At 38.6% G+C, this 25,250-nt stretch overlaps 2 protein-coding genes across 2 annotated transcripts in view; both read left to right on the top strand.

Moving 5' to 3' along the window:
• The first annotated feature begins 445 nt into the window (after positions 1-445).
• LOC124639057 (cyclin-dependent kinase 5 activator 1) lies at positions 446-18,704 on the top strand. The gene is made up of 3 exons (XM_047176276.1): positions 446-1,157; positions 14,533-15,543; positions 16,828-18,704. Exons 1-2 carry the CDS (start codon positions 480-482, stop codon positions 14,914-14,916), a joined length of 1,062 nt encoding a protein of 353 aa, XP_047032232.1. The 5' UTR covers positions 446-479; the 3' UTR covers positions 14,917-15,543; positions 16,828-18,704.
• A 1,322-nt stretch (positions 18,705-20,026) lies between these two features.
• Positions 20,027-25,250, top strand: part of LOC124638976 (chromosome transmission fidelity protein 18 homolog) — a 36,440-nt gene continuing 31,216 nt past the window's right edge. The window contains exons 1-7 of the mRNA XM_047176159.1: positions 20,027-20,260; positions 20,501-20,927; positions 21,279-21,432; positions 21,802-21,987; positions 22,800-23,019; positions 23,992-24,120; positions 24,638-24,797. Of these exons, the coding sequence (XP_047032115.1) occupies positions 20,173-20,260; positions 20,501-20,927; positions 21,279-21,432; positions 21,802-21,987; positions 22,800-23,019; positions 23,992-24,120; positions 24,638-24,797 (1,364 nt within the window). The 5' untranslated portion in view covers positions 20,027-20,172. The remainder of the gene's footprint in view (positions 20,261-20,500; positions 20,928-21,278; positions 21,433-21,801; positions 21,988-22,799; positions 23,020-23,991; positions 24,121-24,637; positions 24,798-25,250) is intronic.

The raw sequence follows: 25,250 nt of genomic DNA, 5'->3' as shown, positions 1-25,250 counted from the left end.
TACGCAGTTCCATAAAGTGCCGCTGCTTTACACAGATGGATGGCGTATCCATACATTGTGGGTGTAATAGTTCTGTCAGACCATGATTGATAGAGTAGCGGTGCATTCGTTCATATGTAGGTCTCCAGGTTCTATTTACTTGTAATTTGCAATTAAGTTATAGACACGCAAGAGGAATCCAGGTATTGGAACCAATTATAATTGAACGATTTCCCAATCGAAATGCAATAACGGTAGTGAAGTGATGCGCGCCGTCATCACACACGACGCTGGTAATAGCGACAGGTCCGGTGAGAGGCGTCGGTTTTAATTGGAATTAATAACCGATAAGTAATTCGGAGGTGGCGCTGGTGGCGGGGGTTTGTTTACCGCGCGGGGCGGGTCAGCTGGGCGCGGTCGATAGCGGGCGGCGCCGGGCGCACGCGCGCCGCTATCGAGCCCACACGGGCCGCCGCCGCCGCCGGCCGCGAACGTGATGCATGCGGGCACCTAGCGCCTGCACGCGCGCGGGCCTCATGGGCACCGTGCTGAGCTTCAGCCCGCGCGAGCGGCGCCCGCCCGCCGCCGCGCCGCCGCCCGACCGCGCCGCGCTCGCCTACTCCTACGAGCGCCTCAACAACGCCAAGAACCGCGAGAACCGCGAGCTGCCGCGCGACGAGCGCCGCGCCACCCTCGACGACGCCGCCAAAATCATCTCCGAGAAGACGGCGCTCGAGAAGAACCTCAAGAAGCATTCGCTGTTTATCAACGCGCTTTCCTGGAAGCGGTTTTCGACGGCGAACAATAATAAGAAGAAGCTGGAATGCAAGAGCAAGAGTGTAGCGACGTTCCGCGCTCCGCTGACGGACAACGCGCCGCTGGACCGCAACAAGAATGTGTCGGTGCCGGGCGTGTACGCGCGGCCGGCCCCGGCGCCGCCGCCGGACGTGGCCCGCGCCAACGCGCTCAACAACAACGTGGTGTGCTACGACAAGGTGCCTGGCGCGCCCGTCGTGGTGCCGCGCAAGACCGTCATCCAGGCGTCCACGTCCGAGCTCCTCAAGTGCCTGGGCCTGTTCCTGCACACGCGCTGCCACCGGCTGCGCGACTTCCAGGCGGGCGACGCCGTCATGTGGCTGCGCACCGTCGACCGCTCGCTGCTGCTGCAAGGATGGCAGGTAAACACACGCCGCTCCTCACTACACAGGAACAACAACACGGCAGATGGCAACACTGGCAACACGGCACAACAGAAATAATGGCCGTCATTGTTGACGGTAACTCTCATTTGCATTATAATAGTTCGGAAAATCAGAGCCAGAGGCTGAACACAAAGGAGAAATAGTGTGGGCTTTCTTTTTGTTTATGGAGCAAAGCATGTCATGACATGAATCTCTGTCCGTGACACTTTTACAGTGACCCCGGCGGCGTCCCATGTAACGTCCATTAAATGAATTCATGCTACAATCCTTGTCCCCTACAAGTCCTTGTCTCAATTAGGTTTATGGCGTCATGTCAACTGCGAATTGCGGCACTCGTTTGAATTTAGATTATTCGTGAAATTATAGATATAATGGGGACATGAAAAGTAGGTCTTTACCAAAGCTCAAGCCGCATTATTCCAGTAACCCTGTATAAAATATTAATAGAATACTATTTATTCACTCGATTTTTTTACTGAACATTTTAAACAGTGCCTAATAACAGGTCATCACCAAAATATCAAGGTAACAAAGACTCGTTCAAAAACATCGATTGAGTTTACAGTTTTCCTTTCCCGTTCGAAAAATCGATTGAGCAATGAGCATCAATGAATACTTAATGAGAAGGCCGCTATTAAATAAAGGGTATTGCTATTGCATTCCTTTGCGATTGAAACTGTATCAAGTGGAACAAAATGGCGGCGCATCCCACCTCTATTTACATCCTCCTTTCATAAATCTGCGAGCTAAGCCCCACAGGGCGACCATTTCCTCGGAAGCTACCATTTATCCTTACAAGTGCTCAGTAATGCGCAATATGCTAAAAGCTACATCTAATATTCATGGTGGAAACTTCGTATCAGTTTATCTTTCCGTCGGAATCATACACAAACAGTTGTGGGCAACTTCATTCAATATAAAGGGACCCCAGCGTACGTCACGAGAAAAATCGATACTGTGTTATGGCATCAAGAATTTTATACCCCGTCTTAACGATTTGGGCTTTGTTTAGAGCGAGATAGCGATGCCCATTGAGTGTTGTCGTGTTGCTCTGTTCACGGTGCTCGATGGATTTTGAATTTGGAAGCTCAGTTTTTGTCACATGACGCAATATTTTTATTTCTTTTCGATATGATGTTCTTGTTTTGAATTTTGACGTTTGGGCAGTCTGTTTTTTATGGTTTTGTTTTTTTTTTTAATATATTTTTTATGTACTTTGAACAATCATTAATTTTATATATATTTCCCTGTAGAATAAAGCATAAAAATAATACCAAAAAAGCTTCCAATTCGCCACGATTTAAAAAAAATCTCCAACGCTATTCGAAAAGGGGAATATCCCAGACATCAATAAACCCCATGGATGGTATGTGGCGGCCATATTGTGATTATACGGAAAGAGGTGGAATGTAACCGCTCCCGTGCCTTTTTGTAATATGCTCGGATTTTTGTTAATACTGGCAGACTAATATAAAAATAATTGGATATGAGTCTTGTTGATGTAGACTGATAGTAATATTCTGGTACTTTAGTTTACGAGTTGATTTTTCATTCAAATAAAAAAAAATCAAATGTATAGTAATACGGACTTAACTTTATGTGTTTAATGTGCTTTATTGAGGTAAGATTATTTATCGACACACACACGTAGCGAGAGACTAATCCAAATACAAAACATTATTAATAGTCATTCTGGACAGTCGATCAACAAAGCAACGAATCAATTATTTTCCAAACACATTAAAAGAACTTATTAATAAACAATAAGACTTGGTACACTTTATGATATTTTGCGTCATAAACAATACTACAATTTATTAACAAAGACCTATTTAAACTCCCAACATTCAAATATAGAACTTCATTTCATGCCACACAGATATACAAACTATTTCAGTTCCACTCCGATCAATAATGTTATTAATTAAACTGACAATAATACTGTTCAGATTGCCATCGCGTGCAGTAATAAAGGTTTTCTATAAAGGTTGATGACAAACAGACGAAAAGTCGATAATGTTGAACTCACGTGATATTATTATACGAACTCACTTAATTTATGTACGAACTCACAAATGTCAAAGTTTGATTCTAATTCAAAGGTATTTATGAATTGGAATGTGTTGACGTCATTGTCCAAAAATAGATTTAATATATATAACAAGTTTTTTTTCAAAGTATGTATCAGCCAGAATTCTAAAATTTTAAAAGCACCCCGGTACGTGTACTTTTAGAAGTTTAAAATTAAATTACTTAATTATTTATCAACAAAAACAATATGTGCAATAAATTGTATCCAAATCTGATTAGTTGCTTTTAAGGTGAAATATCACACCCTGGTTAATTACATGTGTTAAAATATATCTTAGAATTTATAGTTCTAAAAGTATCTTTTAAAAGATACCTTAGAATTTCTAGTTTGTATACATACATTGCCGTATAAAAATAATTAATGATATAAACTCCCAAACGCAAAGCAATGTATTTAAAACACTTCTGAGAAAGCCATGACAATTCGACACCCGTGTTTTACATAATTACTCCTCTCTTTTCTATTCAATAATGAAACCAACAGCACTTTGAATAAGGTCGAAAGTCAATTGGCAAGCTCTTGGACATAAGCCCTTTTAAGCAGCGAAGAACTTTCCAGTTTTCCTTTTGAATCCGAAGTAGTCTTTATACGAAGTTCATTTTATAAAACTAGACTTAGTTTAGAAGTACAAATAAGCACTTACTTAGAATGCATTGAAAAAACTTTTTTAGTTGAGTTTATAATAAGTTCTTCTATGTTCGAGTGTTTTTTTATATTAAAAATACATATCATAGCCGTTATCCCGCGGTTTCACCTGCGTTCCGTGGGAATTACTACCCGTTCCGGGATAAAATATAGCCTATGTCACTTGCAGATAATGTAGCTTTCTAATGGAGTCAGAGTTTTTAAAATTGGTTCAGTAATTTTTGAATCTATCCAATACAAACAAAAATATATTTTTTCCTCTTTATAATATTAGTATATATAAATGTACTATTACTATACATGTATTATTAACTATGTGTACTAAGAAGAAACTACTATGTATAAAACGAAGACTTTTCCCTTATAAGGATGTAATGTGAAGATATATTCGCCTTCTTCCGGGAGGGACGGCGTAGCAAGGAAAACGGAAGCGTAGCGATCGTAGCAACTTGCTACGAAGACGCTCTTGCTACGATCATTATGTAGCTTCGTAGCATTGCTAAGGTTCATTTGTAGTTTAGATGCAATGATTGATATTGGTAGGAATTCTGTTGTAGTGATTTATTTGATGTCAAATGTAAGTTGTGTATGTTAGCACTTTAGTTGCTCAAAATATTATAAACTTCTATAGACTTAATTTCACGTGTCAATATAATGATGTTCTTATTAAAAAAATATATTATTCGGAATATTCGGCATTTTATGGTATGGAACTGTGCGTATTTTGCTTTCCTAGATGAATTGGCTACACAAGGTAAGCTCTGCATTATGAATACTACAACTCAAAAGGCCTAATTCTCATAAAAATAGCACGTTCGTAAAAGCAAAAATTTCGCAACACGTTCAAACCAAACTAGCAACATTTGATATTCAGATAAAAGCGCCAACTTAACCTAAATTCCGTCAGGCAACTCAAGGTTCTGACACCATTTGATTTAGATCAAAATTTCTTACAATCCGGGTCATTGTTTTAATTACATACTCAAATGTCCAGTGGACATTTAGAGACGGCACATTGTACACAAACAGTCGGCTGACAGTTGACCCAAAGGTTGGCAATTTTTTTTGTAAGGGTGAGTATAGACTACAACATTTTCTCGAGCATTTCTGTGTATGTTATCTCAGTCTCCAAAGCATTTCCATGTAATGTGACGTTAGTGCGAATGCTCGGCGTTATGTTACGGGTAAATGCTCACAGCGAGCGAGTCTTCCGTCCCTCTCCTTCCGCGTCACCCCGCAATCGCGCATCGCCCGCACTTGGCTCGACGAAATGTTAATCCAATACGCTCGACGAAATGTTACACCTATATGCTCGTTGGTTTGTAACAAACAGGCGAGCGTGCTCGATGTTTTATTCGTAAAAGGATGATACACTAGAACATCTCATAGAGCGGCTCGTTGTTCTGTTACAAGTAAATGTTGTAGTCGTCTATACTCACCCTAAGGAAAATCTTGATTCCAAGCAAATTTTTCAGCCGGTGGCTAAGTTCCTGATCTTTGTAATTTGCGGGAACTCTTAGCCGACTTAAACTTGTGCGGGGCTCAGACTGTAAATCGACCGATGGTTTCGTAGGGCTCATAAATCAGTATCGAGATGAATCGTATTACGCACATTAAAACTAATAATTTATATTATGTAATAATCTATATGTAGTAGTACTACTGTACTGTACTGTGTGTGTGTGTACTGTGTAATAATCTATATGTATAGTACTGTAGTATGTTAATAATCTATATTATGTATGTACACCCTAAACTGCCCGTTTTTTCATTGTGTTCTACAGATAAACTCCATCCAAAGGTTGTCTGGAAGAAATCGCTATTTAGCGATAAGACCGCCATTTGTACTGTACTTTGTGTGTTGTGATGTTCTGTGTTGTCAATTCTTTTTTTGGTGTACAATAAAGAATAATCTAATCTTATCTAATCTAATCTAATCTAAAACGATCAGGTCTCAAACTGTAATTAAGGTTGGGCTTTAATATGTTCACTGACAACATAAGCGTCAATGTTCTCAATTGCTTACTATAAATTATCACGTTCAAGATGCAAAATAAACAGTTTTTTTTTTTAAGATAACTAATGTTTATGTTGACAATGAATTTGGTTCGAAAAAGTTTGATTGGGGTCACGATTACCATCAAAATGAACTGTCGATCAACCAACGGACCAACTATCGGCTGACAGTTTAATCTGGAGTGTGATCTAAAACTCTAAATGACCAGTGGACATTTGAGCGACTAATTAAAAAAGGTCCACTCAACCATCCCGGGGATGAAATGGGTACCAGAATTTTCTTCAATAGATTTTCAACCTTATAACAATAGTGGAAGGTCAATGTTCGATTGGTAAAATTGAACAGATTCGGGTAGGTTGATCTCCGTATAATTTGTTACCACTCGCAGTGTTACAATGAATTGTATTCAATTTGTGGTCTACGTCAGGACCACCGTTACAAATCACCGATCCTCTCGAAATACATATAGAGTAGCTAATCTATTTTTGTTAGGCGTAAAAACTAATTTTTTTAATATCTTTTTATCCACGGAATCGATGTGGTCTAAAATTTTATTCTGGAGGGTAGCAATTAGGTAGCAACTCTAGGTGAAAAAAAAACTCAATACTTTTCGGCCGTTTCACGGGGAAAAGTAACAGCCATCCTGATATCAGAATGGCTGTCACCTTAGGATGCTGAATATCTTCAAAACCACGAGGGTAGCAAATGGTAGCAACTTATGGTAGCTGGTAGTAATTAGGTAGCAACTCTCTATATGTATTTCGAGAGGATCGGTGATTCGTGACGGCGGTCCTGATGCAGACAATTTGTTTTCAATTTCTTTGGAAGGGTATCCTATTTTGGGGGCGTTAAGCTGGAAGGTCGCGGTTTCGGATTCCGATCGGATTGAACTTTCGTGGTGTTAAATGAAGTTTAGTTAAGTTGGTATTAGTTTACTTTTCTATTTGTGGTTGGATTATCGATATTAATGATATGTACTTCCTCTTTGAACTATATTTTATTTTTGTGGTAAGTTATTTATAACTTATCCAGATTACACCGCTCTTATTTTGAATAGCCAAACTCAAACTAAAAATCTTATCTAATAAGATTATAAAAGCTAGTTACGTAGAAACCTCAAGCTATTTATTTACACGGTTCCAAAGGTCTTTGGGAAGAACCGGCAAGATACTCCATAGATACTCTTTTCAAAAACGCGTGTATTGCTGTATTTTATGTATGAGAGAACAGACCTTGGCTTAGTCATGAGTAGGGAATGCAATCCGGACTATCCGTAATCCGAAAAATCCGGATATCCGCACATTTTTACTCGACTTGTAAATCCGGATTCGAAAATCAAATCCGCGGATTTTCTGAATAATAAGAAACCTAAAAAAAAACGGACAGAAACAGAAGAAGTAATTTGCAGAACTGTAGAAACCCGTATTAATCCTATAGAAGTGTTTGTTGAATCACATAAAACTATTTCCAGAGAACAAGAGTGTTTAGATCAAGAAATGAGTTTTCGAGAGAGATTAGCATTTGAGATATACAAAATCAACTAGCTCGTGCCAGCGGTTTCACCCGCATCCCGTGAGAACCTCTGCACGAACCCGGATAACAAGTAGCCTATAGCCTTTCTCGATAAATGGGCTACCTAACACTGAAAGAATTTTTCAAATCGGACCAGTAGGTCCTGAGATTAGAGCGTTCAAACAAACAAACTCTTCAGCTTTATAATATTAGTATAGATAGTATAGGTAAGGCTGGAGAAGAAAATGTCCTCATCAGCCGAAAGCCTGAAACTGATATTCCCAGTTTAGTGCGAGTGGAGATGGCGCTATTCGAGGATAGTGGTTCACGAGGATGATACTTGGAGGCCGCTTACAAGCATCTTCAATGCATTACCCCTACAAGCGTCGAATCAGAGCGTGCTTTTTCTGCAGCAGGAATTATGTGTAACCGAATTCGCAGCAGGTTGAACGATAGCACTTTACTTAGATGCTTTATTATTTTTGAGGTCACATTTTATGTACATTTTTAACCCCCGACGCAAAAACGACGGGGTGTTATAAGTTTGACGTGTGTGTGTGTGTGTGTGTGTGTGTGTGTGTGTGTGTGTATGTGGCATCGTAGCTCCCAAACGGATGATCCGATTGTAATGCGGTTTTTTTTGTTTGAAAGGAATGTCATTCGGGAGTGTTCTTAGCTATGTTTGGTGGAAATCGGTTCAGGTCTTCAAGGTCATCAGCTCGTTTGTTAGGTGTGATAGGAATGTTACACGCTCAGTTTACTTGCAAGCATATGTGGGATCTGAAATTTGAAATACTAATGTCTTCTGGAACCACTGAGCTGGCTTGCTGTTAGGACACGAAGATAGGAGACGTAACCCTGAACTGCCGTTTAGTAAACCCATCGAGTTTGGGCTCGTTGAATTTGTCTTGACGAGTTCTCTTCATGTTTCTGATTGACGAGAACCTGATGCTGGAAATGGGATGTGGCGGATGAAACCCTGGAATGCCGGAATGAAACGGATAAACCGATTTATATTTTTGCTGAAAATCTAGAATGTCCAAAGGTTAATCTTTGTTGTTTCTCAATCTGTGCAATTCTCCCAGAGCTGGTTTGTCATGAGGATTGTTAAACAGCTTCTTTTGGCCGAGATCGCATATAGCGACCCCATCTTAAAATAAAAGAAATTAAATGAAAGAAGGAAAAATTAAGGAGCTCCTTCAAAAAGCATGAAATAAAATTAAATTATAAATTAAAAAAAACCCCCGACCCAAAAAAAAGCACGCAATTATTATGACAAAAGGTTAAAAACGCTAAACCCTATAAAAAGCAAAAAATAACTTTTAACACTACGTAAGTACCAACTAAAGCATGTCAAACTAAACTAAATTTTGACGTGTCGGGGGACCGCTTTTTACCTTTAAAAATACTTACATAAATCAAATGATACCTACCTAATTACAACACTCGTATTAAAAAAAACACGTATCTAAACAAAATTGTATAAAAAGTTATAAGAAGTATATGTAATGTAGTAGTATATAATTACTTCTAACGTTAGGCTAATAAATTAGAGCGGTCCCCCGACACGACAAAATTTAGTTTAGTCTGACATGCTTTAGTTGGTACTTACGTAGTGTTAAAAGTTATTTTTTGCTTTTTATAGGGTTTAGCGTTTTTAACCTTTTGTCATAATAATTGCGTGCTTTTTTATGTTTTTATCTGTATCCACCTGCGCAACAGAGAAGCGAGTCGAACCCTTAACATCCCCAGCGGGGCCCAGCAGGGCCAAGGCCTGCCGGGGCTGCGGGTTGTTCGAAAGAGATACCGCGGCCCTGGTACATAAAAGGCCTATGACGGAACACGACGATTTTAGTCAGTAAGAGTCTGACACTCCCTCACCGCTGCTAACCCACAGCGGGAGGGGTCATTTGATGATTTTACGTCGATAAAAAAAAAAAAAAAAAAAAAAACCCTTAACATCTAGTGGCGAGGTGTACCTATCAGCCATGAGCCATTGCAAGCTTCCAAAATATCTGGGTGTAACTCTCGACAGGTCGCTCACTTTTAGGAAACACTGCGAGAATACCAAGCAGAAAGTTGCCTCCCGCAACAACCTGTTGCGAAGGCTAACGAGCACGACCTGGGGAGCCTCACCATCGGTGTTGCGAACCACTGGCCTGGCACTGTGCTACTCCGCGGGCGAATATGCTTGTCCTGTGTGGAGTCGTTCCGCTCACGCCGGGCAGGTGGATGTAGCACTGAACGAAACGTGCCGCATTATAACTGGCTGCCTCAAGCCGACCCCGGTACATATGCTGTACCCACTGGCCGGCATTGCCCCACCAGATGTTAGACCAGACGTAGAAGCGTGGCTTCTGGCATCGAGAGAGGAGAGAGCCAAATTCGACACAGACCAACGACACCGCATGCACAATTACACCCCAGTGCCACAGCGGCTCAAAAGTCGCAGGGGTTTTTTTTACAAGATCGTTGCTCCTGTCGATGGTGAGGCCTCTCTAGCCAGACGGGAACTTTGGCGGTCGAGGAGTTCCACTGCCCACTCCGTTTGTCCCGCTCTTGGAAAACTCCCTCCTGGACACGATCTCCCGAGAAGAGTTTGGGAGTCCTTAAACAGACTCCAATTGCAGGTCGGCCAAAGCAAAGACAATCGGTCCAGGTGGGGTTTCACGGGCAGGGTGGACCTTAGGTGCGAGTGTAGGGCTGCTATGTAGACCATGTCCCACCTCATCGCATGTCCACTGTGCCCTGAAACTTGCTCGCGGCAGGACCTCATGAGTGCATCCGGCCGTGCTCTCGCTGTGGCGGCATATTGGGCTGACAAAGTGTAGTCTCACTGTAAAACATGTCATCGACACGAAAGAAGAAGAAGAATTTGTACTTATTATTTTACTAACATTACTCAGCACGCGAGTTACAAACTGATTATTTAATGAGAATATTATAGCTATAACACCAAAATATTAGTATTAAAATTGATTAGTATAGAAATTGAATAATTCTAAAAAACAAAAATAAAATAAATCATATGATTTGATTTTCCAGTGTTTTTATTTTAATCCATTTACACAAATATGAGAAACTTTATATTAATAAACTGATATAAGTAGGTTTGTTTATTTTCATGAAAAATCCGTAATATCCGGATAATCCGGATTGGACCAAAAATCCGTTCTTAAAAATCCGGATTTTAAAACAGAACGGATTTGCATTCTCTAGTCATGAGACAAAGAATATGTCAATAATACAGTAGTGTGAATGCCGTACATTCAGATAGAGTAACTCGTGGAGGCTATTTTAATGCACCCTCTGATCCATATGGCATAAGGCATAGAGTCTTGCATTCCTCTTTGTCAGGGAACGTTGGGATTATAAGTTATTCTATGCAAGCACTTTCTAACTTTATCTGTACTTGATGTCACGGGTGAAGGAACATATTTTATTGAAATGGTAATAAGGGTTGATTTGAAATATTAAATGGAAACAAACTTTTCATCTTCCTTGCATCAAAGCTATAAAATAAAAACTAAACTTACTAAAAACTAAAAAAAATTGCTTGAGAAAACCACGTAATTGCTTATGAAAAACAAAACTGTTTTTAACAAACAGCAAATTAAAATAGCAGAAATCTTAAAATTAGTGTAGGTACATATATTGTTCAATGTAGTCATTGTCATGAACAATATATTGCACCTACAGATATTGTAGTAATAAAGCACCTTTGACTACTTTTACCTGGAAAAAATAAATCTTGAGTCATACCGCCATTACAGCGCTTGTGTGTGATCAATCGCAGTTTTACGGCCGCACGCTCAAAGGTCAGGTGTTTACGATGATCGAATACCTTCTCTTTGGAAATATGTTCTAGAGCCATAAAAAATGTGCTCAAATAAAGTTTTTATGGTTTTCGCTGTGAATTGTTGGATAATTTCAAGGATAAGCTTTATTATCTGTACGCGATTTGACTAGGCTCTTAACTAAGTATAAACAATTTTAATATGATATGAATTTAAGTTTTTTTGGCTAAGATTCAATGTGAACACAATTACTTGTCAATTGATCTTTATTTTAAGCGTTATCAAAAAGTTCAATGTTAAAAACAAATTGAAACTATCGTTTATTTGTTTCATTAAGACGTTACGTTAAGTTCTTTCTCAAATTGAGTATAGTAGATGAATGTGCAATATTAACAGATTTGTTATAATAATCATTTCAGTATACAAAACAAAAGCTGGATTGCAAAACTACGAGTATTCCCAAATAGCATTTGCGACTAAATACGTTAAAAATATTGTATGAGGTTTTAATTGCATTCCTGAAAAGCTGAATATGAGGTCAGTTCTTTCATATGGCATAACTGCATTCCAAAATGTTAAGTGAAATAGACTTTTTGATGCATTTTTGGTGACATATACTATCTTGAATCTTGCTGTCATTTGAACATCTTCGGCAGCCGGTAAGGGTAGTCAGAAGCCAGTAAGTCTGGCAACCAGTCTTACCAAGGGGTTTGGGTTGCCCGGGTAACTGGGTTGAGAAGGTTAGATAGGCAGTCGCTTCTTGTAAAACACTGGTAGATACTCAGCTGCATGCGGTTAGACTGGAAGCCGACCCAAACATAGTTGAGAAAAAAGCTTGGCAGGTGATGTACCTACTTGTCTACAAAAAAGGTATCGCAAAAGTGATTATTGCTTACTTTTGAGGGGAATAGAATCATAACTATAATGTTAGGTATTTAGTACCCAAATAGTAGGTTAGCTATAAAGCAGGGGTTGTAAACCCGAGGCACGCGGCGTATTCGTGATACGCGAAACCAGCACTGAATATTGTTTGAGCTAGTTCTATTTAGGAATGTACAATTCATCACTACTTTAAGTAGAAAATTAATATCATTCATAGTGGTTTCATAAGCTTCTTGATGGCAGTGTTTTTTTACATATTAAAAAAAAAACGCAAAAAACTTTCAGTATTGAGCAGCGTAAAAATAGTTAACTTATATTATATTGTTTACAAAATTGTTTACGATCCCTATGAAGGCGACCTCACGTGGCGAAAGGTAGCTATTATTATAGAAGTACCTATGATATACGAGCGAAGAAAATATTGCTCATACGAAACCCGACTATTTTAGGCGAATCGATACTCCTACGGGTGCTACGGAGCTACGACGCTACGGATATTCGTAGCAGTCACCGTAGCGTGGCGACTACGCGGCCCAGTTTTGCCCAAGCAAATTAATGTTCTAATAAGTTTTAGCTTATGAGCAAGTCTGAACGTTCGTCAGCAGTTACCAGTTATTGATGTTTTCGTTAATTACTTCATTAACTAACTTTATGAAGAACTCATTCTAATAAGACTAGTAAGTATTGTAAGGGAGAAAGTTCCTAATTCAATCTCGAAAAAACGGTTAAAGGAGTTTTCTTACCTATACATTGTTGAAGTTTGTTGTTGAAGTCAAATAGGTACCATGTAAAAGTATGATAAATACTCAGCTCTAATCAGTTACACTGAATTATCATGGTACCTTTTTTTTAACGACGTCAAAAATCATCAAATGACCTCTCCCGCTGTGGGTTAGCAGCGGTGAGGGAGTGTCAGACTCTTACTGACTAAAAACCGTCGTGTTCCGTCGTAGGCCTTTTATGTACCAGGGCCGCGGTATCTCTTTCGAACAATCCCGCAGCCCCGGTTATTATGGTACTCGGATCGGATTGGATGCTGATGTACATATTATATTTTAAGAACAATCTCAATAGACCAGTCAAATCACTAAAATAAGCAAAAAGCTTTCATGTGTAGTTTTGTATTAAGGAGATAGTGCATCACTGAAACTTTGATAGCCATCAGATCTACTCATGTGTTAGATATAGAGTTTAAGTTTACCTAGTTTATTGTTATGGTTCGATCCAAACGTCAGGGAAATTCTAGTTAATAATTGACTTTATCAGAATGTTAAACGTGAAATAATTGTTCGTATTGGGGTGACCGCTTTATGATCTTTACTTTATGATACTTGGTATTAGTATCTAGTTGAATGAGTAATTAGGATAATTGAAGCGAATAAACCTCATTCATAGTATGTATGTTTGTAGTAATAACATTTGAAAGCACGCTTATTGTGTGATAATCACCACTGCCTTTGTGTCCTGGGGCCCGATGCTGCTAAGTTAATAATGTCAAAATCGAATAGAAATCGAATCGCAATAGCAGTTTTAACCATATCGGGCATTCTGCTACTAATATAAGACCAATCGTATTCCAACGACATTCGATTGGTCTGCTATTTTGGTCTATAGATACGGTAGTTTGCTGTACAATCATTTTGCAATCGTAAATCATTTGCAGACGAAATGATTCATTTTTGAATGACAGAAAAGGCTAAACATTCTAGAACATACATAAAATTTTATCTGCTGAACATACATGGGGGTGATTCGGATACCCCATCTCTCTCTCTCTCTCTCTCTCTCTTGCCCAACTGGGTTGCCTTGTCATGTATAATCCTACTTATGTTCACCCAGCCAAGGTCTCTACTCAAAATTGACCGAGGATACCTGCGTTAATCATTTATTCATTAACTTCATTACTATTTCTAAATCGCAACTCATAAACTATGTAGGTAGTAAATAACCCTGAAACTTGTAAGGTATCGAGTTTGCTGAAACGAATCGATATCTCGCGATGAGTCACACTCATTTCTAACTCATTGCCGACTGTGCCGCGTCATTGTTGACTTCTAAGTCAAAACAAAGACAGTATTTACTCATACTTAATTGGATGGAAAGAGGGCAAACAAATAAACACAGTAAAGTATGAAATTAGAGATTATAATTGAGAACCTACGACGCAAATGAGGCACATATTATTCACGTTGTGATGAGCATGGTAGAAAATGTTTTACCTTAACGGGGCTGACCTTTTCATAATATACTTAAATAAATTCATGAATACACTTCCGAACTGTCAAGTTATAATAAGTCGCAAATTGGATATTGGTCCCAAATCCTACCCAAAGACAAATTGATTTTAAACATACTTAACTTGTAAAAGCCTTGCCGTTGTCTGATAAAATATTATGTACTTTCCAGGATGTGGCGTTCATCAACCCTGCGAACGTGGTGTTCGTGTACATGCTGGTGCGAGAGCTGGTGGACGGCGAGAGGATAGGCCGTCCCCAGGAGCTGCAGGCCGTCGTGCTCACCTGCCTCTACCTCTCCTACTCCTACATGGGCAACGAGATCTCCTACCCGCTCAAACCATTCCTAGTCGAAGACTCTAAAGATAAGTTCTGGGACCGCTGCCTGCTGATCGTTGACCGGCTGTCGTTCAACATGCTGAGGATCAACTCGGAGCCAGGGTTCTTCACCGAAGTGTTCACGGAGCTGAAGGCGTGCGGCACGGCGGTGGAGAGCCCGCCCCCCGCGCCCGCGCACCCCGCGCCCGCGCCGCCGCTCGCCATCTCCGCCGCCTGACACACGGAGGTGGCCGTCCTCCGGTTGGCACTAACTGACCGCCCCAGTCGTGTTTGATGTCGGCTTCTGACACTCGAAGCTCTTGGTCAATCGTCCCAGTTTTAGCGTTTCGAGTAGCTGCACGTTTATTGAGTCGTTTAGTCTTCGCAGCCGGGTTTGAACGTGGAAACTTTGTGTCTTGATGTCCATATTCCATTAATCTAAACGGTCGTTGGCAATAAAGTACTTAAGGGCTGCGATGTAACGTAACTGCTTAGATTTATTTACCCTGAGTGCAATATAACAATCTAGTCATTACTGTGTATAATTTTTAGTTATTAATATTAGTTAATCGATGTAAGCTTCCCATCTAAGCGACTCATTTATTTTAAGATTTTTTCCAACTCATAAATCATCAGAGACCCATGGTGTGATTGCTCAAAAACGCGAAATAATTAAAAATAGGTACTAACAAGTTAAATAGCCACGATTGACCAAGACTTAAAATGTCATTGCAGAGTGAAAGGTTTAAAACTAATACGAATTATGTGTGGTACCTTCATAATTCAGTATCGTGGATCTATTTGAAGGGAGAATGTGATATCTAGTGGAACACTTTATTTCAAGACATTTTAGGGTTGGTGACATCTGTAGCCCAAGCACGAATATTTGCGAAAAGTTATTCGTATCGAAATCGAGTAACATTTGTATGAGAATTGTACAGCGCCCCTATCGGGCGTAAAAGGAAACAAAACATGGCAGCACGAACATTGTTTTGACGTACGGTAACGTAAACTCTCGAAGGCTGGCTATCGAGTATGTCGAAACATTATTCACTTGAAAAAAGTCGGTGAGAAAGGTTTCGAGAAGTGTAAAAATAAAGTTTTAACCGTGTTTATGTTTTGTTTAGAGTTAGTTTTGTGAATAAAAGTGTTTTAAAATTATTGTTAAGTTATTGGAACAATTAGTAATAGCTTCAATATAAGTAATTTAAAATGCAAAGACCGCCACTGTATGAACGTAGTTCATAGTCTTTGCCATATTATGTCATATTATCTTTTAGCGGCAAATTTACTAGAATATTATAGATATCAATCACGAGAAACAAGGTAGATAATAAATCATATTTTATTTATTTGCGTACCTATAGAATTAGTGTTTGAAAAAAAATTGTTATTTATATGTTTATTTTTAATCATTGTAGAGCAAAACTTAGGAATAGAATTAACCCACTGGACACAAATGAAACCGAATTTAAAAATATAGAATATAGAAATAGCATTGCACTTAAAATACTTCACACTAAAGTTTATGCCACTCAAACTTATTAAAACTGTTTACTCACGCTTCCATGAATTCAACCATCATTTCATATTGCGTGCGTCTGACTGGTTCTCATAATTATTTATTATATTGAAAGCACTTAATCATTTGTAGCAAAAAAAAACAGAAATACTTTTGTTGTGGACGTGTAGCAAAACATAAACAAATTTGGCGCCCTTACGCGCGTCGGATGTCAAGTGGGTGCGTTCGGTACCCGTCATTTTTAAAAAATAAAATCTCCGTAACTATGTTATATTGCTAAAGATAATGCCATTTTATAATGTCTAATAATTAACTTTGGGTCTCTTTTTTATATTACATTCAGTTTTTATTATAATTTAATAATAATAAAACGTTTAATCAAAGGTAAAAAAAATATTAACAACTAGAGTTAGTTTTCGAACGCACCATTCATTCAACAATCGTTCATTTTGCTCACTATGGCGCGTCCCTATTTACATTTGCATGACGTCACATTAGAATTCGAATCGAGTGTTCGATAGTGCTTCGAATGTGCTTCGTGCTGCCTACTATCGACAGACTCCGTTTTCGAATCGAGGCCTCGATACATTGTCGATTCGAATACGTTAGATATTCGTGCTTGGCCTACTGATATTGACATGATATTTATGACTGGGACTGACGAATACTGTTATGTAGTCGTATGTTGAGGGGACGGCACGGAGAAAAAATAAAGTTTGAGAACTTTTGTGCATTAGGCGTTTGGCGCTGCTCCCAACAATTTTGGCTGGAGTCGCCTGAATAGACAATCACGTAAATTCCGAATGGATTGTAAAATCTCAGCAACTTTTCGTCGGTAAAGTGCTGAGTGTTGGCCCCTAATGCGCGAACATTCTCGAAGCTGCGAGGAAGACTGCTGATGTGGTATATCCGAGAACAAACACACATTCGCAGTTGTATTCCCGACGGGAGGCGGACAGTCGCCGCCGGCGCCTCTCGCGGCCGCGACGTCAAGCTCTCCCAGTGCAACGCTGTCGTTGTGGTGTTTCGATGTAAACCACGTTCAAGTAGTTGATGCTGCACTCTCTTGTCTGTTCGTATGTTTACGTAGGTAATTGTCTGGTAATGTTATTTTCTCGTGCCGCTGGGCCAAGCGGTCTCTTAGTCCAATAGACAGCGGTTAGCTAGTAAGTTAAGAGTTTCGTAAACGTAGTGAAATGAACGTATTGCCATATAGTTAGATGATATTAGAAAATGTCTGGCAGGCGGGAGGATGCAATAAAGCGGGAACTCCGTCGTAATGTAATCCGGTAAACCCTTCTATGAAGTGTACGTATTTAAATAAAATGGCCGGCTGAAAGCGGGACGTCTCCATTGGGGCGATGAAATGTATTAATAACAAATAGGTCAAATTTTGCGAAGGATTAAGCGTTTTGTACAGTAAAATCGAATAAAATAATACATCTAAGTCTTAACCGTTAGCATAGTTTAGACAATGGACGGCAGGCTCAGGTCTGGGAGGCACTCGGTCCACTCTTAGCGACAACGCTTTCCTTATCCGTACACATCGCATTCACTAATATTGATCTCGTTATATTCATGTCAAGTCAGGGGAGGTATTAGAGCTTAGTTTCTACGAAAGTCCTAATTATCCGGCTTAAGTTCAGCTCTCAAAGGGAATCAGGTTCATAATTGGACAGCCTAATCAATGACAGGCCAGGAATCGACCGGCCACGCCGAGTGCCGTAGTTAAGATAAATTGTTTAGTCGAGTGAATGTCTAAGGGTGATGAAATGTAAGTATTCAATAATATTAAAGAAATAAAAAAAAGAATCTCATAATACGTTCCACTCATTAACGATTAGGTAAAGGTAGTTGTCTGTGATTTATTGAATCTTAGCTTTGTGTTAGCCATGTTAATTTTCTGTTAATTTAATTTAGCCGCTATAAAATTGTTCTGTTATTTATTATTATTGTGTAAGAATAATAGTTACTGTAATCGCAATATTGTATTATTTTTGGATATTTCCTTGAATCTGAGAAGCACGATATGACGCCGTCTGTATGATATACAAAGTAAAACATTTAAATAATCACTAGTATATTAAATATTTGGAATATAATGCTTTTTGAGAATTGACGAGACATTTGAAGTTTTATTATTGTTGCTGTAATATTTATGTTTATGTTTTAAGTTAAGAAACAATTAGATGACATGTTAATTTATAATGATCTCGACTTTTATGATGGGTAAGCTTTGATTGGCGTGCTACATTCCAATTACTAGGTAATCTAGTCAGTAACGGCCAGCCAGGGCCAGATACAATTCAATATCGAATTTCGACGATCTCTCCTAAGATTAATGATAGTATAACTTTGGTATATTGACGTGTGGCAGTGCGTGACTATTCGGAGCGTATACCTGGTCATATACCTCTTCTAACAATATTCATGTAACTCACGTTTGTTAATTAATCTATTGTAAATATACCCAATTATTAAAAAAAAACTTTCGTATATATAAATACTGGTGTTTTATTTCATTTCCATGTTAAGTTATAACTTAATATCACCATATTAATCAATAGGTGCCCACGCCCATAGCAGAGTGATCTTAACAGTTTAACACAAAGGGTAAAGAAAGCATATGGCTAGAATTCTGTTAAGCAAAGCTTATGTTAAAAGAGCTCTCTCTGCTGAAAGTCGTTGTATAGGTATCTTGCTTAGGTAGTAGAAGGAATTATCCTTCTACGTTAAGTTACGATAAAGAAGTAACTGCAAAAATGATCATAGTGTCAGAAAAATATTATTATAATGCATTTCGATATGACAACGTTGATAGCTACTTTAGTGCTATATGGAAAGAAATGTAGACAAATTGCCTACTTATCTGGGAAAAGGCCAATGTGGATTGGGGGCCAGAAACAATAACCACTCTGTCTGCGTACCACATCGATTGTAACTGTTCTGCATATTTTTGCCCAGCTATTATTTTTTTTCTATTTCATTCATTCAAGAGGGGCTGAAACCCAAATTCTACCAAAAATGGTAGAAAAACTATAAGTGAAAAGACTGGAATTCAAAATAATAAAAAAATACTTTGTCTATGATTTCGCTATGATTGACATTTTGCCGCTATCTGCCAATGTCAAATTCTACACATGTAAACCAAAGAGTAAAGTAATATATAGGGAAAAGAGAGCCCTCTTGCGTGATAATCATGCAAACCTATTTGTCAATGCGCCATCTCTCTCTAAATTGGCCCCGAACTACCTACATAGCTATAGCTATAAAAATATATATGCATCATGTTCATAACATTTTCTATTAGGGTAAATAGCACCATGTAACTATAACATTGGTTATCGTTATAGTTACATTATGCTACTTACCCTAATAGAAAATGTCATCGTTAATATAGTAAAAGGTCGAAGGAAAACAAATAATTATTATGTATTATTACTTTTTATACGCGTGTCCGCAGAATGCAAAAACCGCCATATTGATATTTTGTTATGATCGATGATCGGTTTTGTTAAGTTACTTGGAATACTGACACCAGGCCTTTTTAGTTTAAATTGATATTTGTGCTTTTTCAAACCGTATTTAATTTATTCGCCTATTTTATCTTTTTTTTAAGTGTCTAATATTTTCCTCATACTTTTCTCTAATTAATATTGCATAAATAATTTTATATTGACAAACAAAAACGATTATAGTGTAGTGCCATCTGTTGGTAATTTAAAGTATCTTTTAGATAGTAAATAGTTTCCGGGCCAAATAAAAGGTGGCGACTCTTCATTCACTTAGCTGTCAAAATGTACGGAGTGTCTCCCCCCTGATGTAAACAGTGCACAGTTTTGAATTTAAAAGTTTGTAAAAACATTAAATTCTTATATAAAAAGCCGATTTAAAGAGCTAAATATTACGAGAGATTATCTGAGTCCTCAACTTTTTATTTTTCCTGCTAGAATTGTAAGTTAAATTAGCAAAATGGGTGATTATCCAGACCCCGATGAAGAATACGAGTTAATGTACGCCGATGAATTGGAAATGCTCAATGAAGACGAGGAACACGCAGGTAACATACAAAACCATAACTTAATACAAGGTTTATGACAATTTTGCAATATATATAACAAAGTAACTAATTATTCTGTATGTTGTTTCCTGCCGTTGCGCCGGCCGTTTCTAGTAAAAGTTACATTGTATTTACTTTTTAATTATAAAAGCACAAGCTAAGTTAAATATCACCCACTAAACTTAGCATAAACAACATCAAAATACACTTCTTCTTCACCCAAAAACTTGCAATTTTCAGAACCAAGTGTTATAAAAAGAAAAATTCAACCAGCTAAACGGAGTCTTGACTTTTCAAGTCCTATAGCAAAAAAGCCGGTCACCACCTCGTCTACCAATCGCATACCACCTTCAGTGTCCCTACCCAACAGTACTGAAAGCTCTGATATCTCCCTAACACCAAATTTGCCACCAGTAGAAGAGTTTACTCCAGTTTCGAGTAAAAGAACCGCAGATGAGTTATTTGGGGACATAGGAGATATAGATTTCAATGAACTAGAGTTACCCAGTAAGAGACAGAAGACTGAGGAGGAGAATGACTTGGATTTGATAGAGAAGATTCTGGAAGGAAGGCGGTTGAAACAGATTCTGTTGGAGCCGACTGGACGGGTGGCTGGGAGTAAGACCGGTTTTAAGGCTAAGGATAATTTGTCACTTGATATTCCTAGGTAAGGTTCTTTTTAATACAGAACTAAAAGTCATGTTAAGTTAAATAGCTATACACATGTTCATCAGTAAATTTTATTTGAGAAGATAAAATATACAGAGGCAATATGGTATCTTGTGTCTTACATTGAGAGTGAGACCTACCTTTATATTTCAAATTAAAATGTTTAGTAAAAATTAAATAGCATTGTTTTGATTGAATAATCATTGAAAAACACAACAAATGCATAAGATTTTGCTCTTAGATCAAAGGCAATATTTTTGACATAAACTATTGATAAACACATATATAAATTGACAAAATATCAAATATATAAAATTGTTCCTTCATTCTTCCCCCTTACGTTTTACAGATGGGCGTTCCTCCCCCTAACAAACTCGGATGGTGACCGAGTGTATGTAAGATTAGAATCTGAGGAGGCCTGGGAGAATTCCCTGGACACAAGAGCTGAACAAATGTCCTTGCATGCCAGTTATGCTAACACATGGGTTGAGGCTCGGAAGATTGTAAGTATTACATGTACATAGTACAAGTTTTAGTAAATGGATATTCTCATAAATGGTAGCTTACATGTTATTGTATACTTGAGCTTTATTACTGCCAACTTTCAATAGAATCCATCCCACATAATAATTATCATGAAAGAGTACCAGGGAAATAGAACTTGCAGGGGTACCCCTGCAAGTTATTTCTTTGGGGGTTCCTTCTTATTTTTATTTCATAAAACTCTGGGACATACAACACTGAATGGAAAATCAATAGAAGATTTGACATTTCCAACACCTCAGTTTTTATATGGATACATTAGTTCTATGAAACAATAAATCACCCCAATATTAAATCAATTCCCTTAAATTATATTTGAAATCTTTCAGCTAGAAGAAAAACAGAAGCAGCAGCTCACAGACAAAGCATTAACACAGGACCTTCCGGATGCTAGCTCAGATATCAACGGCAACATACTGTGGGTAGACAAGTACAGACCACAGTCATACTTAGACCTGCTTTCTGAGGAGCCTGTAAATAGAGCCCTGTTGCATTGGCTGCATTTGTGGGATAAGGTAAGTTTACATCAAAGTCAAACTGAAAATAATTCTTGAAAGTGGCATCATCATCTCGAGCCTTTTCCCAACTGTGTTGGGGTTGGCTTCCAGTCTCCAGTTTTACAATGAGCGAATGTCTATCTGACCTTCTCAACCCAGTTACCTGAGCAACCCAATACACCTTGGTAAAGCTTTTAATCGTCAAAAATTACAAAGGGATAGAATCACCCCCCTTTTACCACTATGCTAGTTCTGATATCAACGGCAACATACTGTGGGTAGACAAATATAGACCACAGTCGTACTTAGACCTGCTTTCTGAAGAGCCTGTCAATAGGGCACTGTTGCACTGGCTACATTTGTGGGATAAGGTAGGCAAATACAATTTTTTATATCCTTCGCTTACATATTTTTCTTCTGCTAGGAACTCCCTTCCTTATGTACAACTTTATTTAGTCCATTTCGTACTCAGATATCTATTTTGTACACCAAACATACTTTGAGTAACAAATTGTCAATAATCATCATCCTCCAAGCCTTTTTCCCATCTTTGTTGGGGTTGGCTTCAAGACTTATTCATAAATGAATAACATAAAACTAGTTAATTTATTCAGTATAAGTGCTGTTAATTCTTCGGTTGTGTCGAATGTACATCCCATCAGGCTATGAAAGAGAAGGAATAGTGAGTGCAACTGTGTCTATGCAAATGCTTGTGCACTAAACTTTGTCCTACACAGCTGGCTTATCTCCTTATATGAGAATAATCGCAGTGGCCGACAGTTTCCAAATTCAAAAATTCAATTTCTTTATTCTTTACTTCAATTCCACAGATAGTATTCAAGAAGGAGGTCAAGACCAAAGAGCCGCAACAGCGCACAACCTTCAGCAAGCGAGCTGGCCAGTTCCAATTGACGAACAAGTGGAAAGGCAAGAAGGATGATGTACCGGAGATGGATGAGGATGGCAGGCCGCATCATAAGGTGGCGTTACTGTGTGGCCCGCCGGGGGTCGGGAAGACTACTTTGGCACATTTGTTGGCTAGGATAGCTGGTGAGTCATTTTTTGTAACATAAGTGTATTTTTGAGATAAATGGCTCGAGCAATGTTGATGACACAGTTAGGAGATACATTGAAAACTGAGAAAAATATAGAGAAATAAGTCTTAAATTACGTCAACTTTACGATAGCTTAGCAAATCCATTTGTAAAATTTCCACGGTCCACGCAGGTGTGCAGGCAACGTTATTGTCGACAATGAAAGCACAGAGGGTTGTTCCCATTGCCTTCTGAAAGTATACCCAATAAGTGGTATTCTCGCGGTTTCACCTGCATTCCGGGAAAACTTCCGGATAAAATGTTACTCGGGGGATAGCCTAGTTTTTTTTATAGCAGTAAAATATTTTTTTTATCGGTTCTGCAATAAAAATATTTAAAGAAATACATCATCCTCCGAGCCTTTTTCCCAAACATGCTGGGGTCGGCTTCCAGTCTAACCGGATGTAGCTGAGTACTAGTGCTTTACAAGGAGCGACTGCCCTGCCTGACCTCCTCAACCCAGTTACCCAGGCAACCCAATACCCCTTGGTTAGACTGGTGTCAGACTTACTGGCTTCTGACTACCCGTAACGACTGCCAAGGGTGTTCTATGACAGCCGGGACCTACAGTTTAACGTGCCATCCGAAACACAGTCATTGGTGTCTAAGATATACTTAGAAAGTACATACAAACTTAGAAAAGTTGCATTGGTACTTGCCTGACCTGGAATCGAACCCGCGCCCTCATACTCGAGAGGTTGGTTCTTTGCCCACTAGGCAAAGAAATAAATAAAAAAATGTTTCCTCGGTATTATATTTGTATAGATAATATCACGGTACTCACTTCTACGTCCCAGCCAAAACACATATGCCCCAATATAACCCAAAACGCCCGTCTACACCGATGAAACATTTTTGACGTTTAAAAAGTGCTGTTTTGCAGCCGGGTTTGAATAAATGATTTTGATTTCATATTCACGTGTTCCAGGTTACAGACCAGTGGAGCTGAACGCATCAGACGAGCGCAGTACTGAAGCGTTCCGCAACGCGCTGCAGAGCGCTACTCTCATGCGATCGGTTATAGATGCTGAGAAACGACCCAACTGTCTTATATTAGGTGAGACCTTCATATTCATATACACCTTATACCGGTAATTTTAAGAGTAAGTATAAATCTGTGTTTTGGATGTTTTATGAAATATGATTCTATTTGTTTAATCTAATTTTATGTGCAAGCAGCGGGAGTTGATATTGGACTGAGGTTTGTTTTACTTTTAATGATATATGATCTTGAACTTTGTATAGTTTAACCATTTTTGCACCTTAACCATATAATATGTTGGTTTTTCATTATTTTAGGCAAGCTTATCTACTGTTGATGATTTGTTACACCAAGTTTATATATTGTAGTGAACGCACATCTATCTGTGCCGAACGCGTCGAAACAATTTAAACTCTAGGGAGGGCTCGCGCCATAAAACATTTCTATTTCTTTTACATCTCTTAAACGCGTTACGTTCGTTATTTTACCTTAAAATCTGATTGTTATGTAATTAAAATAGTGACTAATATATGGGATTACAAACTAAAAAACTTTTGAACATTGTATATCCAAGTTTTCCATAAAATTCCAGATGAAATCGACGGTGCTCCCTTACCAACAGTAGAGCTGCTAGTCCGCTGGTGCAGCGCTACTGCTGCCGAGGGGAAGAAGAAAGCTAAACAGCAGCCGCTCAAGAGGCCTGTTATCGCTATATGTAATGATCTGTACGCCACTGCGTTGAGGCCTTTGAGGTGAGAGTTAGATTTTGATTTCTATTTATAATGTTTGTCAATTTCATACTTTTTTTGAACACTAGCTTCGGCTAGCGATTTCCCCAAATTCCTGAGAAAACTGACTATTTGCACTTGGATAACAAGTAGTGTGGATTATTACTATTTACAACTACTATTTTAAATTAGCGGTCTTTCTGTGGAAAGTGTTATCTTTATTCGTATAAAATATGTCTTATGTTAATCGTTTAGTATTTTTAGAGCCTTTGGGATATAAGTAAACAAAGAGATGTTTCTGTAGGTGATGATTCTGGAGATGTTGTGTATTATATAGCACTAGCTTCTGCCAGCGGTTTCACCCGCATCCCGTGGGAACCTCTGCACGAACCCGGATAAAAAGTAGCCTATGGCCTTCCTCGATAAATGGGCTATCTAACACTGAAAGAATTTTTCAAATCGGATCAGTAGTTCCTG

Source organism: Helicoverpa zea, chromosome 18, assembly GCF_022581195.2.
Source record: "Helicoverpa zea isolate HzStark_Cry1AcR chromosome 18, ilHelZeax1.1, whole genome shotgun sequence".
In the NCBI taxonomy this organism is placed as follows: Eukaryota; Metazoa; Arthropoda; class Insecta; order Lepidoptera; family Noctuidae; genus Helicoverpa; species Helicoverpa zea.
This window is presented reverse-complemented; position numbering and strand designations above follow the sequence as displayed.